Source organism: Megalopta genalis, chromosome 15 (assembly GCF_051020955.1).
Source record: "Megalopta genalis isolate 19385.01 chromosome 15, iyMegGena1_principal, whole genome shotgun sequence".
NCBI classification, from domain to species: Eukaryota; Metazoa; Arthropoda; class Insecta; order Hymenoptera; family Halictidae; genus Megalopta; species Megalopta genalis.
This window is the reverse complement of record NC_135027.1, coordinates 214227-232821: the sequence shown is the minus strand read 5'-3', so window position 1 is coordinate 232821 and position 18595 is coordinate 214227. Positions and strand designations below refer to the sequence as shown.

The 18595-nt window shown below is 43.7% G+C and overlaps 3 protein-coding genes across 6 annotated transcripts in view; 2 read left to right on the top strand and 1 right to left on the bottom strand.

Annotated features, from left to right (window-relative positions):
- Positions 1 to 223: 223 nt before the first annotated feature.
- On the bottom strand, positions 224 to 2188 carry LOC117229011 (uncharacterized). 2 transcript variants are annotated; one of them, XM_033485149.2, is made up of 4 exons: positions 1351 to 2188; positions 1077 to 1214; positions 587 to 1015; positions 224 to 406 (listed from the first exon to the last, which is right to left on the bottom strand). In XM_033485149.2, exons 1-4 carry the CDS (start codon positions 1372 to 1374, stop codon positions 377 to 379), a joined length of 621 nt encoding a protein of 206 aa, XP_033341040.2. In that variant the 5' UTR covers positions 1375 to 2188; the 3' UTR covers positions 224 to 376. The 2 variants fall into 2 exon arrangements, with proteins under 2 accessions (XP_033341040.2, XP_033341050.2); XM_033485159.2 differs by having other exon boundaries at positions 1077 to 1211.
- Positions 2189 to 2260: 72 nt separating this feature from the next.
- Positions 2261 to 5200, top strand: LOC117229008 (uncharacterized). The gene is made up of 6 exons (XM_033485134.2): positions 2261 to 2443; positions 2529 to 2850; positions 2926 to 3599; positions 3871 to 4091; positions 4218 to 4372; positions 4433 to 5200. The coding sequence occupies exons 1-6, from the start codon at positions 2403 to 2405 to the stop codon at positions 4610 to 4612; spliced, it is 1593 nt and encodes a 530-aa protein (XP_033341025.2). The 5' UTR covers positions 2261 to 2402; the 3' UTR covers positions 4613 to 5200.
- A 2280-nt stretch (positions 5201 to 7480) lies between these two features.
- Positions 7481 to 18595, top strand: part of LOC117228246 (uncharacterized) — a 119004-nt gene continuing 107889 nt past the window's right edge. For all 3 annotated transcript variants that reach the window (XM_033483959.2, XM_033483970.2, XM_033483952.2), the window contains exon 1: positions 7481 to 7746. The gene's annotated coding sequence lies outside the window, so the exon portion shown is untranslated. The remainder of the gene's footprint in view (positions 7747 to 18595) is intronic.

Here is an 18595-nt window from a genome sequence, read left to right as displayed (position 1 = left end):
ATATAATAAATTAAATTATAATAAAATTAATAATAATTATTATTATTTAATAATAATAATAATAATAATAATAATTAACGTTTGCTGTGTGAATGAAAACCAAAAAAATTATTATTATTATTATTAATATATTATTATGTTATTATAATTAAATATTATTATTATTATTATTAAAGCTCTAGTTCAGACAATGGAACAAATTCGAGAGAAACAACGACTGAAATTTGCGAACAAATGATTAAGTTTATTCAATCATGGTGACAACAACGAACTGGAATTTCATAAATAACATACAAACATAACAAAATAAATTAGTTCGATAATTTGGAATAATATATAAATTAGTACTCATCCGTAGATTCTCGTTCCTGCGTTTCTACTTCGTTTCCCAAAAGAATTGTTGTTTCTACACGAGGAAAGAGAATAAAGCGATTAATAGCTTGCGGATTAAATTTCTTAAAAATTCACATAATGAAAATATCTTCTCAAATACAAAATTCTGTAAATTCGATTTCTGGCAATAAAAAAATCCACAACTTCCAGATTAATTTATTACGTTGAGATTAACTGACTGAATCGAAAGTACCTCATTAATATCAGCCAGAATCCTCTTTAATTTCTCGCGCTTCCCTGTAAATCGACTGGCCAATCTTCTGTCCTTCTTGAAACAATTCTCGATACTCTTGGTCTGCCTGAGGACTGCATCTGCCATTCTACGATAATTCTGAAAAATACAGTTCATCTCCGACCGTATCTTCACCTGCTTGCCGTGGAAATCTAGTTTCTTCATCAACTGTATTTCCAGGTGCATCAAGATGTTTTTCCGATAGGATAGAGACGAACTCAATCTATGAAGCCAGTTGGCTTTATCGTATTCTCCCGATGTTAGCGATTCTTGGTCTTCATCCATGTCTTCTTCCTCTTCGTCTACTTCTTCTTCTTCTTCCTCGTCCATGTGAATTACGCCCTCCACTTCCTTCATTGTCTCTAGATCTTCCTTCAATACTGTCCGGTGCTGGATAAATCGATCGGAAGTTGATCAAACAAATCGATAAAGTGATTAATCGTCAACCTACTCGCGACAAACTGTCCATCATTGCTAAGGTCTTCTGAAAATTTGGTAAATCATCTCTGTTGCTCTTGAGTAGTACGTCTGCGATTTTCAAGTATTTGCATCCATCCTCCAATAGTACGTTCAGATATTTTTCTTTCTGCTTGGTCGAGGATTGCAAAGAAAGTTTATTTAACGATTAATTTAACGTTGCGATATAATCGCGTGATTTAAACTTTGATTAGATTCGTGTTAGATCGAGAAGATGTGCAGGCTTTGTAGGAACAAATGTTTCTTACCATTGTGTCATTGTGATTTGCCATTTTTGATTGTTCTTCTAATCGAATAAATAGATCCAGAGACGATTCTATTATAGCAACACTTTAAGACCGTGCAGTTTAAATCGACGTAATATTTATCAAAGGAAAGACATTAAATATACAGCTAACTCGTTTAATAAACTGTGGCTCCTCGAATCGAATGATATTCATTTCGCGCAAGAAATAAAATCAATTTCGCGAGCCGTCTGATTTCAAAGACGGTGGTTCGTTGACTGAACTTTGTATTTACAAATCTGCACACTGAGGTGACTCGAAAGTTGAAAGCTGAATAGATGTTCCAAATAGATCTTTGATTGCCTGTAGACATTAACGGATTCTTAACTTTGTGAACGCCTCAAACGTTTCTGGGAACTGTAATATTTCAGAATTTGCGGATGGAGGCGTTTTTCTGCGCCAACAATTTTTTTTTTGAAGCTTTGCAATTTAATTTAAACGATGCGTTTCACATCGAAATTCCAATCGTAAGACCGTTGTTCAATTTAATCGTGTATTTATTTCAATCTATTATGTCTTCGTCTTTTCTATTATCCTTAATTACTGTTTCAATGCATTTGATCATCTTAAGAAGTTGAATTATGCTATCTGGAGTAATAGATATATTGTAAGATTTTCGGACAATTTAAATTGTCGCTGTTGCAATCAAATAAACGTGGAAATATAAATTTAAAAGCTCTGGTTTCTTGCGATGTCGGTACCTCAGAACATGCGACACGAAATCCCCGTATCGTGTCCGGTCTTACTCTGATATCTCGTCTGTGACTTAACGCTGCACTTTCCCCTACAGATGTCGCTGCGGGCAACTTCCAGCAACTGTATTGCTGTTGCAGCTACAGTTTTGTTTACTTCAGCTAACCAGTGACGTACGTTTTGCGTAGTTGACGATAGTGAAGGGCGTCCATAGTAATTATGAATAGATTCCATTGCAGAAATGGCAACGTCGATCGAATCACAGTAGAAGTCAGTGCAACAGCGAGGAAAGTTACGATCACAGAACTCTAGTGATATATATAATGTTGAAACCACAGATTGTTAATCTAACATGGTCGTTCCAGTAAGTAATTCGTACAATTATATGATATCCATTGAAATCGGTTTCGATAGGATTTCCTAATGTCCTCATTGTATGGCTCTTACAGAACAAATGGAAATGGTAACTCGAACAACCTATGGCCAGAACTATGTCAGACAAATCAGGTCAGGCACCCTGCACGCAAAAAAGAATTGAAAACCACAGAAGAACCGAGCGATACAGTCAGCTTGAACAGTGCGGAGTACCCTGAGCTCAGCACTGCAGTGGTTAAAAGCAAGAATACGGTTGCTGTGAACAGATATTGCTTGCCGAGCCCTACTATAACAGTTTTAGTACCGGAGTTGGATATGGAGCCAAGGAAGTCGAAAAATATTAGGAGATTCAAGAGGCCCGATAAAATATATGTCAATCTTCAGGAGGCTTTGGAGGTGATTGTATCTAATATTTAAATCATTATTTGCAATAGTCGCATATTATAGGCTATAATAAGATTTTAATTACAGAGCGCCAGATGTATGAACAAAATAAGCAAAGAGTTACCAAAATTCAGGATCAATATCTATAAGGGGGGAAGTTCTTGCACGACAAATCCAATGATGAGAAATTCAAGTTGGAGCCTCAGAAAAGTAAGGATACCAATTTCCAAAGACAAAAAACCTTCTAAATTGAAGAGAATAATTCTCTGCAACCGCGATATGAAAGTACAAATAAATGTTCAGAAAAGAGAAGAGTTTGAACGTGCGAAGGTAAAGGCTATCTGTAAAGATGTCGACGCTATTAATTTCAACTCCTTGAAGATCACAGCTGATAGAGAAATAGATGTAAACTGTGTTAACCATATGTGTACAATGACATTGTACGACAATGACTATAGATTAAAGAACGAGCAAAATATTTCAGACAGCTCGGTATATTATAGACCAGACATAATCAAGAAGATAAGCGATCTTCGCATTCAAAACAGGCCCATGATTAGCACATTGATCGAAACGAACGACAGACGTAATCCTTTTCAAATAAATGACGATGTCGAGAACGATATTGTAAAACAGACGCTGTCCCTCCAAATCAAAGAGGACATTAAGCAAGAGATCAAGCAAGAAGTTCAAGACGATCCGGAGGAGAGCGTCCAATTAAATGTTAACAATTTTTTGATGTACTCACGCAATTTTAGAGAGTAAGTATCCACCTAGTACCTAGGCAGTTCGAAAGCAGTTTCGTATTATATACACACGAATCACGTTTTATCATAGTGTTTTATCGAATGTTCATCTGTATCCTTGGCTCACCGAAGTTTATTTACATAATAAATAATATATTTGATACTACTAAAACGTTTCTTCAAGATGCGATTCCTGTTCCATCCGTTCCCTGATCCTCGAGCATCCATAGCGGCCACCGGCGAAACCGGCGCAATTTCCATTTTTTTATGTTGGTGCACATTACAGATACTGTACCAACATGTTAACACCGGGATTCACGAGCGCCCTAGAGACGTTTCTGCGCGAAATTACCAGACTACAAAAGCGCTATCACGAGAAGAATCCGAATAAGTCGTTATACAAACGTCGTTATTATTCCGGCTTGAAAGAAACGAGGAAACATTGCGAATTAAAGAAGCTTAAGTTCGTGATAATTGCACCGGACATAGAAAGGGTTGAGCTCGAAGGTAAGAACAAATGAAAAACGTAAAATCTAATTCGGCCGTGCAACTCTGCACGGGGATTTCCACGTTGTAGGTTAGACAATTTATATTGAAAATGACAGTAAAGTTATCGTATTCGCGTGATTATAGGTGGACTGGACGACGAAGTGAGCAAATTACTCAACGTGTGTAGCAAAGAAAATGTGAGCGTTTGTTTCGGAATGACCAGACGTAAGTTGGGATATTATACTCACGGGAGAGGTTTCGTGGGATGTGTTGGCATTGCAAATTACAGCGGCATCGAGGTAAATAGAACACGATCTTCATTGTGGATACAGAAAATTACTGTAACGAAATTCTTACAGGAGATATTTGAAACAGTTCTGATCGAACTGGTGCACGCTCGCAACGCGTTCAAAACGTCAAGCGGCGCTGGAGATGCACTGATCGATATATCGAAATCTGTGTCCGCCGAGTGCTTACTTTCTGAGAATATTGGCGCGCTTTTGAAAACTTTGTCTTCGAATAACATTACGCTCTGCTGATATTCCTACCGAAAACGAATTATTGTCGCCACAGAGATATCGCACAATATAAATGTTAATTTTAGTCTGTGGGATACTTTGAAGAGGAACGATTAACTTTACAAAGAGATTATACATTAGAAATGTTTCTTTTTTACCATATAGCATACTTTTAAAAAAGAATGGTTTATTCTACAAAAAGATTATACAGTAGAGATGTTTCTTTTTTTTCATAGCATACTTTAGGAAAGAATGGTTTATTCTACAAGGAGATTATACAGTTGCCATCACTTTTAACAGCTTGCCATCACTTTAATTCTGAAGAATAGTTTTTATAGAATAAATAATTCTGACGAATTAATTATTTAATAAATAGATAAAAATTGATATCGTTGCAAACATGATACTCAACTTTGTTATACATTTTATATCTTTTACACAATTGACTAATTACGAGTATACTACACGTTTCAGTTTATTTTTTTACTGTTAAATGTACAAATAGGTTTTTATACATTGTTGATGATAAAAGAGACAGTATTTTGCACTGTTCAATGCCTGAAAGATCGACACCTTTATATTTATAAGAACAATAAATTCTTCAAAGGATTCTTCCATTTGTATATATTTATCCTGATTTTCAGAGATCTGTTTCCTCGGTCCAGCTTTCACGAATCACACTAAATCCGTCTAAAACGAACGAAATATCCCTTCTATCGATGTCTATACCTTTTGGCAGGCGGTAACGTTGTTTCCACTCCTAAAATCATCCGTTGATCAAAGGTTCCCATGCTTTATCACTGTCATTCTTCCAGCAGTCCTTCGCAAGTGAGCAATCATCGCGGCAAACCAGAACTCTACAGTCCCATTAATTAAATCACTCGGTGCTGAAGCATTAACGATGCAACTATCGCAAATGCAGCGACCTGCCTGCATCGAGCACTCGTCGGTGGATAAAGCAGATTCATCGGACTCACCTGTGCAGCCTTGGCTGCACATGTGGACCGCGTTCCAATTCTGCTCGCTGTAGAAAAGCGCATTCGATTACTTAAGTCAACGGAACGTCAAGTTATCCAACTGGCGATGATTTACGCGTCCAATTAACAGCTCGTTAACTGATATCGAACTATTAACGCAGCTCTCTCGCCACGCGACTCTGTCCGCCAGGTGTTCGTCGGTAAAATCTCTATCGGACAGGGTGTAATCTCTGCTCGAGTGCCTCGAAAATCAAAACCAACGCACCGATGTATCTCGGTCAGTTGCAGATACGTGGCTTAATTACCGCATCGCAGCGCGCGAGGCACCCGTGGGAGGATTGGTATCGATTCCTCATTAATCCGAATGAAAGATGCTAATCGATCCGATGTGTAAACGCTTTATCGGCGGGCCCCAGTGATCCCCGGGATGCGTTCGCCATTCCGTTTCTTGCTCTTCTTCCTGCTGCACTATGTGACCCGTTGCGAAACACGCTCGCAATCGCATTAGCCTCCTAAAGCGTCTGTAGTCGGCCGGCGACGATTTATATTTATGCAGCATTTCGTCACGCGCGAACAAAGGAACTCGCTAGAGAAACAAAGATAACGCTCGGAACGACGCTCTCCGGCCTGATAATGAGCTTCGCGCGTCTCTTGGGTAACTTGATTGATCGATCGATCGAGGGAAAGATTTTCTTTCCAAATCGATTTACATATAGTGAAGCTGAAACGCTGTGGTTGGCGGCATAATGTTACAGATTGATGCGAAAAGCGTACGAGGACAAATTTGCGATTTCTTTGAAGCCGAGTTTGCAGACTTCGTGGTAATAAAGGGTGATAAAACGGATTAGTAGACTGCGCGGAGCTTACGCATCTATGACTAAATGAATAGATTAAATATGTGAGATAGCAGAAACGTCTAAAGGAATTTTATTTTGCACGAGAATCGATTAGCATACTGTGTCTTCGTTCTTCCTTTTTCATGGGATAATTATACAAATTCTGTAACTAATTTGTTGGCACAGATCTGCAAAGTTAAATATCTCCGCGTGAAATGTTCGAAGAATTTAAGAAGATCGTCACGCTATTTTGGACTTATTACAACCATGAACGAAGTAAAATCATTTTTATCTATTTTCCGCTTCTTGAAATCGATTTAGAAAGTTGCACAAAGATTCGCGGTGCATTTGTAAGTGATTTTAAAGAAACTAGCAGGAAAGAATCACCGCGAAATCGACGAATTCTCGTCACAATTGCATAAAATCTGCAAACCTCAGTTAACACTAAACCTACCAAGCAGTAATACTAACTGGCATGTACCGCTTCACAAAAGTGAGAAGATCGAATTTATTTAGAATTTGTAAAGTTTTTTATTATAAAACTTGCTCCAATAATATATAACTTATTCAAGCGTTTTCCACGAAAGCGTCTCGGAACTTTTGCAGAATTGCAAAATAAGAAAGCGGTAGGTTACATTGTTATATATTAAACAATAACTTTGACCGCGGTGGGTTCAGTGTTAAAATAACAACGGCGCGTAACTATTAAAAACCCGAAATCCGGTCGAATTCTTCTAAATTCACGGGATGCTCGACGAAGCCGAATGCTCGAACAATAAACGCTTCGGCCGAAATTCCTGAAAATTAGGGCACCGGCTGCGGCGATCGTTCTTTCGGCTCCCCGAGGCAGGCTGCCCGGAATTCCCCTCGAATTCCAGGGTTCCACGGGGGCAAGACGAGAGCCTCGAGAGGAGCGCCTCGTCGCGTCGGGTTCTCTTTCTCTGTTGAAGATGCGAGAGTGGGCCCGGCCTGAGATGCACGAGGAGAGGCCGCGGTTGGAATGGAGCTGGAAACGAGAGGCTGCGGGGGAAGTGGATGCCAGGCCAGCCGGTGTGTGTTGATGCAAGTGCGGTGACTGTACGGTGCTGACTGGCGGAGTCAGTCAGTCAGTCAGTCAGTCGGCTCGGCACCGGCCGCGACGCACGATCGCGTGGTTTTTTCTTGGTTCCCCGGACGGCGCACGTTAGGCTAAGCTGCCCCGTTCAGCTCGGCTCGTCTTGTCGGTTTCTAGCAGTTGTTCGCTCGGCCCAGTTTTTCCAGCGAGCCTCTCTCCGAAAGTGCACCTCTCGCCGGATTAACCCGAGGAGCTTCCCAGCGGAGAGTTCACCGCCTGGCAGACCAGGTAAGCGACACCTTCTTGCGGGTTCCGATCGGTCTCGCGAGGGTCCTCGGGAAAGAGAGAGGCAGAGAGCTATAGCGATCATCGTGGAGCGACCGAGGAAACGGCTCCGACCACTTTGTTCTCGAGAGAGAGAAAGAGAGAGAGAGGAGATGGCCGGGCCTGAATTATTTTGATGTCCCGTTAGGCGTCAACGATCGACGGATCGACGTCGAGCAGCAAAGCCTCCTCTCCTCGGTGACCTTTCTCAGTCGGCGAGGGTGCGCTCCGCGAAAATTAGAGCTCTTGCGAAAATTCGGCTTCGAGAATGCCGCCTTTGCCGCCTCGCGGATCGCGCTCGTCTCGATCCGCGTCGATTCGTCTTACGCCGTTGTCGGCGCGCACGAAGTTCGGAGCAAACAGTGAAAATGACACGGTTTCGTCTCGAGGACCCCGCGATTACGGTCGCGCACGAGGGTCCCCAAATGGCCGCTCCTTTGTGTGCAGCCCGATACGATCGCGGCCCCGCTGTCGTGGCCAGGGATCGATTCAATTAACGGGACAATCGGGAACACCGTTTCAAGAGCCGCGCGTTATCGGAGAGTTAACCGAAAGCCGTGCCTCGTATTTACGCGGTTCGCGTCACGGATGCATAATAACCGCGATAAACGCTAAATGGGAAGGCGTGTCGCGAGGGAATCGTAATCACCGGTGACTCGGGCGGACGAAACGTCATTTTTTTGACTGGACTGCGGCGACCGAACACGATCTCGCGGTGTTCACCGATCCGCTTAACGATCGAGACCGATCTAACGGCTGCAAGGATCGCTAGGACATCGTACTGACTATCTCCACGGTAATCGTCCTAATGACTCGCACGTGCTGGCTACCCGCGGCCTGTGTTCCGACCGGTTTGTTCTCGTGCCAGTGTTTGTTTCGACTGGGAGACTGGAAATTTTTAGTGAAACCTGGCCCGAAAGATTTGGGATGGGTTTTGGAGCTCGTTTTGTAATTAACGCTCGGAACGAGCGAACGACCGACTGCACGTTTTGTTCTTTAGAAGTCTGGAGGTTTTAATGGTTTTTCGTAGGTAATGATCGAATGGATACCTTAATTCCAGCATACGTTGTAACAGAAGTGGCGGAAAGTCTTGATAAATTCGATCTTGTCGTGTTTAGAAAAAAGAGAAACATGTTAGTGATTTCTAGTGCTCGGCAGGTTTATTGTTAAGAAACGATCTAAATTGGAAATTCGTTTGTTGAAATTGGAATCGGTATCTCTTTTATATAGAGGATTGGAGATCTTCGGCAAACACAGGTTCTGAAAGATCCTTGCGATCTTTGCGAATGAATTTTGCGAGTTCGCAGACAATTCAGTGTCGTTTTCTATATCAAAAAGTGATCCAGTTTGCGAAATCCCGTTGCGTCGAGCATCGAATAGAGCTAAATTGTGTTCACCTTGAGGTCGACAATGTAAACGTCCACTTACCCGAATTCCGGACAGACCGGAATTGGAGCAATCGACGTTGAAAAATGCGACAAATGAAACAGAGAAATCTCGTTCTCGAGTTAAAGCCGTACCAAGATTATTAAACGCGCGCGACGCTAGCGCGGAACACGAATTCAGAAAGTTTTTAAGGCTTTGAACGGTCAAGAGGCGAGCTGAAAATGTAGGTCACAGGATGCGGGATGAAATCATCAACCGTTTAGCGATTTCGGTGAAAATTCTGCGACGCTCGGTTTTTGCCATCTGTAGCGACACACGTTCTGCTCTATCCCGAAGCATAAAAACCGATGACTCAAAGTGAGCTGTTAGACTTTTACCATGCGCCCGTAGAACGAGCCAACAAATTCAGAAACTTCGCGGCCGAACATCGTGCCAAGATATAGGGCCTCTTAGTATTCCCATAGCAAAGAGGACGGTTCTAGCAGTCGGTTCGTGTCGCGCGAGGAAAGAACCGCATAGTTTCACGATGGGACGCGCGGCACACAGCCTGTTGTCGCCGGTATTTCATGCGCGCGAAAGCAAATTAGCAGTCACTTTCCTCGAGTTCATCGAGCCGGGCCCCCGTTTTAGGCCGTTTCTTTGTCACAAAGCGTTGGCAACGACGTTTCACCGTCGCGCTGGTAGCGACGCGTAGGCCGCGCGTCCTCGCGGATTGGCAACTCGGCGCGGCGAGCGCCGTTTTGCGTCGCGATTTTGCGCGAGGCGGAGAAAAAAAAACAGGCTGACACGTGAAAGTACGCTTGCGAAATCGAGGAGAGGATATGTAATCTAATTCTAACGGTAACGAGGCACCGTTCCGACGCGACGCGACGCGGCGCGACCCGACGCTCCGGCTGCCAAAACAAACCGAACGGCCGGCGTTAATTGTTTCTAATTATTTGATGAGTTCGTTAACGCGGATCTGCTCGCGGATTAAGCCGCGGGCTCGGATCCGTTGATTTACGTCCAGCAATATCGCGGTTACACTTGTCCGTTTTCACGCAACAGAATCACGTCCGGTGGCCTTCTTCCACTTCCACCGTTTCCGGGAACGCGGATGACGCGTTTCCACAGATAACGACGCATCCCGGCTTTCGACCAACGAGGGTGCGCAATTAGAACTTGTCTTGCAAGGCAAAACTGTCGCGTAAATAAATAGCATAAATAAATACAGTAATGTCTCTCTAATTGACGTTCAGATTTTGCACAAAAATGGACAATTTGCGAAGAGGAGATACGATTATTCGAGCCTTGCGCCTCGTTTTTATAATTGTTGGCAATCGATAACCATAAAAAACGAGCCACAAGGCTCGAACAATCGCATTTCCTCTTACAAAATTGTCCATTTTTGTGGACAATCTGAGCGTCAATTAGAGAAACATTACTGTAACCCTTTTCGCAGATTCATTTTTCTGGAGTGAAAAACAGTGACACGATCTTTGTTTTTACGATTGGACCAGTCAGTGCGAATCTTGGACAATCTACTGAATTAATCTCGTCGATTTCCATCGACTCGTTTCATCGTGTCGCACCCCTTCGATTTTACCGTCTTCTCGTGCATCATAATTTTTTGAAACAAGGCGCTATGGATCGAATTTTTATGAATTCCTTCAGACGCGTCAACGGCATGATTTTTATTTCACCGATTTCACCGCCTAGTTAGCACGCACCTTGTACGCACCCCCCTGTATTAATTACGTCGATTTCAATCCAGTGCGTTTCTTCGTGTCGCACTTCGGAGTTCAATCATTTTTTGCGCGGCCACGCGAAACAAAGGGAACCGAATGTTTCGTTTGGACATCGTTTGCAAAGCTAAACGATGCGACCATGTCACAGGACCCATGCCCCGCCACCCGCGAAACATCCTCCCCCTCCCCCGGAATCCGCGTATGAACGAAAAAGGGAACAACAGGCGAAAGAGCATAATGGAACAATTTGCAGCGGAAAAAGAATGAAATTTCGCGAGTGATCGATTGCCGGCGCGCGGCGCGACGCGACGCGGCGTTGCGGTCCGATTTGGAAGGCTCGTTATGACGGGTCCCTAATTGGAGGCGTAACGCGGGATATCGGGCCGGGAACTGGAACGAGACCGTGCCCGCGCGGAATTAGTATCGCGGAAATATATGTATACGCGAGTTTTTTCACGCCGATGTGCGTAGAGAGCCTGTTGCGTTCCAATTGAGCTCCGGCAATTGGTCACGCGCGAATTACGTTATCGCATCTCGAAGGTGCCTTAATATCTCTCTTTCTCTCTTCTTCTCCACGACTCCGTCCCACTCTCTCTCTCTCTCTCTCTCTCTCTCTCTTTCTCTCTCTGTCTCTTCCACGGGCACTCTTTGTCCCGATAATATGTGCCGCGCGCGATTAGATTGCGGACGCGGAATCATAAAGATTTTTACACCCCGGTGGCATTAAATCGCGCGAATGTTACAAAACGGCTCGCCGTTTACGGGAGCAAAGCGTGCGGAACGATTCCGAGCGAAAAATGTGGCAATAAGCTTCTCCGCGCCGAGACTTCATCGTCGAGACCCGTTGCTATTTGACGCTGTAGGGTTGCACTTTACTGGGTCACGTACCAAATTCCTTCGTGTTGCTGTTAATCCATTACGTTCTCGGAGTACATACTCGAGGCTCCACCGATCAAAATTCTGAAGTGTATACCGTGTCAGAAGTATACCTTCTTATTTTACGTGTAATTCAGCCTGTCGAAGAGTTCTGATTACAGAACTGTGGACAATATTAACACTACGCCGTCCGGTGGTACCACTTTGGTGCCATTTTAAAAAACTGAAATAACATTTGAACTATATTTCTTGGGTGTTAAAAGGCAGCAAACTAACTATAGCATCGTGTTTATTTAACTAAGAATTAAGTACGAAAATTCTTGGATGACATATCTTCATTTTAGGAATTTATATTACCGCAATCTTCGAAATTTTTTTAAAAATCTAAAATTTCCAAGCTATTATGCCGGCGTCAAACAAAAGAATCGTATCTAAGATCTGCGGACGGCACAGTGTTAAGCTGCGCTGTCTTGAGCTCATTGAAAGCATCTTGAATCAAGACAGCCGTCGAAAGGAACGAAAGTGTCATGCTCGAAGATGTAGAAAATTATTCGAGCTATTTTACGTGCAGCGTAAAGGCTGCCACGGAACAACGAGAAACAATCGAATGGTATCAAGGTAACAAGCTCCGGGACGTGGAATGTGAAAGAACATTTTCTGTGAACACGATTTAGCACGTGTTTTGTTTATTTGGCACGCGTGAAGAGAGAAAAGAAAACGCGGAAAATGGAAAACGGATCGGCTGCTGACGCAGAACTCGAGCAGAATCGGTTTCTTGCCGATAGTTCGAAGACACAGCGAGTGAAAGTGCGTCTGGGAACAGTGCGGGCACAATCGCAAGCTCTCCTAGGGCAACGAACGTTCGCAGTGCCTAAGCCATTTTAACGATAACCGAAGACCGATTAGCGGCCGAGCAGCAGAATGCTTGTTCGTGGAAGTCGTTAGCCGGCTGACACAGTTCGCCGTTCGTTCTCAGGAATGTTACGAGCCGGCCGGACTCACCGCGAAAGAATTCCGCCGCGTTCGCGCGCCGATTATGCCAGTCTTTTTTCCTTCGTTTTCCATCGGCGATCGTGCTTGTCAGTCTTGTCGTCGCCGTTGCCGTGTCGCCGGAACGTCGGCGAAGGCTCGTCCGCGCACGAAAGCAGGATGTGAAATCTCCTGTTACGCGGGTCGCTCTCCGCCGTACAGAAAATCTTGAATTTCTGTTCACGAAATCCGATCCGATCCGCCCCGACCGAGGCGACCGAGGAGTCGAGGCTCTCTCGATCCTTTTGTATCGCGATTCTCGATGCCGTGATTAATGAGAGTCACCTTGAACGACGGCCATCATGGTCGACGACGCGTCGCGTCCGACGCGCGACGCGCAAAAGATCGTGATTTAGTGTTCCGCGAACGTTCCGGGGAACGCGCGACGCGAGAATCGCCGATCGCTCTGCGATCTCCGCGAATTTCTTGACCCGCGCCGATCATCTCCGATGCCATCATTCGTAAATTCGTAGCAATTTTCGCTCTGCATAAACGGACGCTCTGGATTTTGATGCGAGGACGTTCGATGATTGCACGAGAAACTCCGTGCTCGATTAATTGACGTCTCGACGGGTAATTTTTGCTACCGGTGCTCGGAGATTGGTCAAATCGAGCCCAGTTTCGCGCGGAATGGTTCCACGAGATCTGTCAGTCGCTACGAAATTTAATGTGGCTAATTTTGACACAACATTTCCGGCATGCCGGCGATGTTTGCTGCGCCCGTCGCTCGTCGATGTCGCGGCATAATGATGTTATTGAACAATTAGCGGACAATGTTTGCGAATTCAGTGGGATCGATCGGGGATCGACCAATAATCTGTCTGCCGGCAGCGACTCGGCGTTACACGGATAGCTTGTAATTAACGAGTGATGGTGCACGAGCGTAAATATCGGATAGCACAATGGCGGGCGATCATCGTGCTCCTGAAGGCCTCGGCTAACAGCGATTCATCACTTTTCTCGATGCCGATCCTCGCGCCGGCTCCAACAAATTCGAATATTATTCATAAATCACATACAGGATACCAGTCTCGGTTTGCTTTGCTTTCGGGTACAATTAATAGTATATTCATCGAACGAGATATATGAAATTTTGTTATCTTTTGATCCTGTTTATTTTTTAATGAAAAGATTTTATTCGTCCACATTCGATAAATATAAAGTTAATTATGCCCGAAAACGATTAGAAAAAAAGCTGTTGAAACATTTATGTATTGAAATATGTATTTAATTATTAGTAAGCCACATTTTAGATAATAATGTTCTACGAGATGTTTCGGAAAGAACGAATGACTTCGTCATTTTGTAGGATTTTTGTTCTAAAAAAAAGTTGAATAAATGTTAGACTAAAGACTAAATCTTTTATCTAGTAATTATCTATAAACAAAATTCTAAAACTTCATCTGTTTCTTGACGGCTTAGGGCAATGTCTTCCTTAACAAAATGAAATATAGTAAACGAGGAAAAAGGTGGAGAAAAATCGGCGGGGGTGGCGAACGATATAGCGCGATTCAGGGAGTCACGACGATCCCGGGTGCTGTCCCGTAAAAGGAAACGCTCGTAACGCGACCGCGGAGCTAAAGTGTATTATTTACGGACTTATTCACCGTTCAGAGAGCAACGATCGGGCGAACGTTCCCGTGCATAGTTAACACAGAGGAGCCGTGGGGACGGTAACTTTCCTCCCGCGTTCAATTATCAAAGGTTAGAAGTCTCCTCGCGATAGCGGCTCTACGAAGCGTTCTGATTAATGGATTCGGGGAATGAATTCCCGATTACACGGTCCCCTCGATTATTCAGGATCGTTCGCTACGTATCCAACCCGACTTCCTCGGAGTCGCTACGAACAACTTCCGTGAAATAACGTTTTCTTCTCGCGGTTCCGATCTCCCGAGATTTCACGATCCCAGATATCATTCTCCTTTTTCTCCCGACTCTTTTGTCACTCGATGTTCCTCCGGCATTTTTGTCGTTCTACGGACACTTGCGGCCGAACGAGTACCTTGGCAAGGACACATCGACCTTGACAGACCTTAGACCCTGAGAGGAATCGAAGAGCGAACACGGCGGCGCTAATCGCGTTTACTTTCCATCACGTCGAAAGTCGAACAAGAAGGTGTCTCGTTTATTAATCGAACGGTGCCGCGGTGATTTTTGCCACGGGTGTTTAGTACGTTGCGTGTAGTATTTCTTGCCCGCAGGTTCCACTTTCATAATGGAAATCGATTCGTTCGGTTGGAAATTGATAGTTTAAGCGGCACAGTTAAACACTTTGTCAGCGGGGCATCAAAAATCGATTTCGAACGAGGCGCACGTTTCGCCGGTTGCTTTATCAATGACTCAGTCGACGCGCTATCTAGAGCGGGCACCATTAATGCAACAGGCGACAAAAATTTGTCAACGATATTCGATCATGCGCGGAACACTGTTTTGCAAGAAGTTGTTCATCACCGCGTGTCACTCTGCTCTTCTAGTTTCGACTTTTGAACGTATCCTATTTGTGCTGGCGGTTCTTGTTTTTTGCTATCTAAATGCATTGATAAAAAAAGTATTGAGAAACGTAGGAAAGATCAAACACTTGTAAAAGTGAAAAATTCAAATTGCTTTTATAGCAATTTATATTCGGCAAGGCAAGGAACGATACGTAAATGACACTTTGCGCGTCGAACACCAATATCACGTGAATTATTCGTGTAATTATTCATATTTTTTATTCGTTTGTTTTATATTCTCTGGCCTGGCCTTAAAATATTCTAAACATCTTGAATATTCAGAATATATTTTTCTTTTCACTAAAATGGCAATTTAAGTAGCCCATGGTCGCTACTTTTTACGTACGACAAGTATACTCGTCATGACACAAAATATTGCCGTTCCTCCATGACGAGTATACTCGTCAAATACAGTCAACTGGTTAAATCGAGCCATTTATTGGCGTTCGATTCAGAATACGATCCATCAAAATCGAGCATAAAAAATAGAATATTTCATTTGAGGTAACAACATTGACCTCTACAGGGTGTCCCAAAAATGTCTCGCAATCCGGAAATGGTAGATTTCTTAGGTTATTTGAAGTAACTTTTTCCTTAGCGAAAATGCAAACCGCGGTTTCGTTTACGAGTTATTAATGAAGAACGCCAACCAATAAGAAGCGAGCTCTGATGACGCGAGGCGGCCGAGCCAACGAGCGCGCGAAGCCCAGCTCCGCTCATTGGTTCGGCCGCCTCGCGCCGGCAGATCTCGCCTCTCATTGGTCACTGATTTTCGTTGATAACTCGTAGACGAAGCCGCGGTTTGCATTTTCGCTAAGGAGAAAGTTGCTTCAAATGATCTCAAGAACCCTCCATTTCCGGATTACGAGACATTTTTGGGACACCCTGTATATCTCCTCTGCACCTCCATTTGCAAAAATAGGAATACGTAAATAGAAACAAAAATAGAAATAGGAACATATAAATTATTTACATTAAGTAATATACTTTTCCAAATGCTGTAACTTTCGTGAGTAACATTTTCTCGCATTGTTCGAAACGACCACGTTATCTAAATGGACGAAGTTCGTGGGACACCGTGTATAGCGGCAGATTAGGGTCGCAGGAGATCACGGGAACGGCTGCCTGCCGCGCGAGCCAGCAGCAAGTTGTAGAATCGAAGAACCGGAAATCGCGTGAGCCTTGGTTTTTCGTGCGATCGGTGGCCAGCTTTCGTAACGAACCTGCAACACACCGGACCGGTGATATATGTATTAGATACGCGGCGGGTAAGAATCGTGTCTGGTTGTTCCGTGGTCAGAGATATAGGCCACTTCCGGCGATTATGCGTCATAATAGAGAGACTCCGGGCCACGGAAAAGCGGACAGGCCGCGGGATCTCGGTTCCGCGGGGTTTAGAAATTCCCTCTTCCTGTTGGCCGGCAAGATTAATCGAGAAGATATCCTTGAAAAACGTAACGTAAATACGTCGTTATCGCGGCGGGTCGTCATTGTGGCCGCCGCTTTCATCGCCGCCAATCTTTCCCTCGCATTAAGAACGAATTCCGCGCAAGTTCGCCGGCATTCAACTTATTACTTTCCATCAACTTTCTCGGACGGTACGCGGATAGAAACGCGGAGAGACAAGGCCCGGATGACGGGCCCGGGTCGCACGCGTTATCAGGCATCGCGGCAATGGCCATTTTCGAGGTATTTCCAGGCTGGCTTCTTTTCAGACGAGAACAATGCTGTGTACCTGGCGAGCGAGCACGCCACCCTCGGTCCGCTGGTCATCGTCGCCGCCTTCCTTCCGATAACCATGTTTGCCTAGTCACGCTGCTTTATTGACACGATTTATCTCGCCGAGAGAAGTTAGAAAGCAGCGCGGAGATAGAGCCATATGGGTTTTCTGAATATCAATTTAACCCTCGTGGCAAAAGTACGATGATATTCCAATCATTTTTGCAGCAGAACCTCGCTTATCTGAACTCCATTTATTGGAGGGAACTTCTGCTGAACTCTTATTATCTCGACTATCGTCGAGCGTTGCTCCCATTGCGTGAACATCCAGAATTTAAATACTGTTAGGATCTGAGAAATGAATTAAGTGTTCGATCGAATGAAGTCGTTTGAACGCGAACACCGGTTATGCGAACGAAAAGTCACAAATAGCGAAGATAATCAGCGGACTTCCATCAACATAGTATGTGTGGAAGAGGTACTGATACCTTTTTTTAAACAATCTAATTTCGTTTAGTTAAGGAAACATTCAATATTTGCGAAACTGACGATAAGATTTCGATAACAAGTATGCAACGAGGAATTTTAGAATTTCACAGAAGGATTCTCTAAAATATACAAGGTGTCCCAAAAATGTCTCGCAATCCGAAAGTGGCGGGTTCCTCAGGTCATTCGTAGCAACTTTTTCCTTTACAAAAATTTTCTCCGAGGCACCATTAACGAGTTATTAACGAAAAATAGTGACCAATGAGAGGCGAGCTCAGCTGGCGCGAGGCGACCGAGCCAATGAGCGGAACTGGGCTTCGTGCACTGGTTGGCTGGGCCGCCTCGCGTCAACCGTACTCGATTCTTATTGGTCACTGTTTTTCGTTAATAACTCGTTAACGGTGCCTCGGAGAAAATTTTTGTAAAGAAAGAAGTTGCTTCAAATGATCCGAGGAACCCGCCATTTCCGGATTGCGAGACATTTTTGGGACACTCTGAATAACGAAATTGAAAAGGATTAAAGTTTTTAACCCTTTGCACTCGAAGCTGTTTTAACTTCAAGACTAAGATATTTCTCTTCCAATGTTGTATTGTCTTTGTATTGTTTGCATATGAAAGTCAGTTTATTCGTACAATAACTACGCGTTTAACAATTCTTTGAATATAAAACAAATTTATTAAATATATATATATATATAAGGCTAATTATATTTATAAATATTATGTAGCAATTTTTAGCGGCGCCGCAGACTCGCCATTCGAGTGCAAGGGTTAAAAAGGTATTAATACCTCTCCAGCACACAGTGCAGTGTTGACCTGTGTGAACCAATCCGGTTATATTAATTGATCGTCTCCCGTCGAGTTAATTATAAATGGAGATCTATTGTAAAACGTTTTACTCCCCCCAACCGAATTAATTTGATTTTCTATCAGAAATATACAGAGTATCTGGGTTGTCGCGGTATCGCGCAATGTTAATCGAGAACGTGTCAAATGATCATTCGATACGGCAGATTGTTATCCAATTGTGCGTAAACGGCATCTTGAATGGTACTCGTAGGTGTTAACCAGGTGTTCAGCCGTGCCCCAAAACCGGTC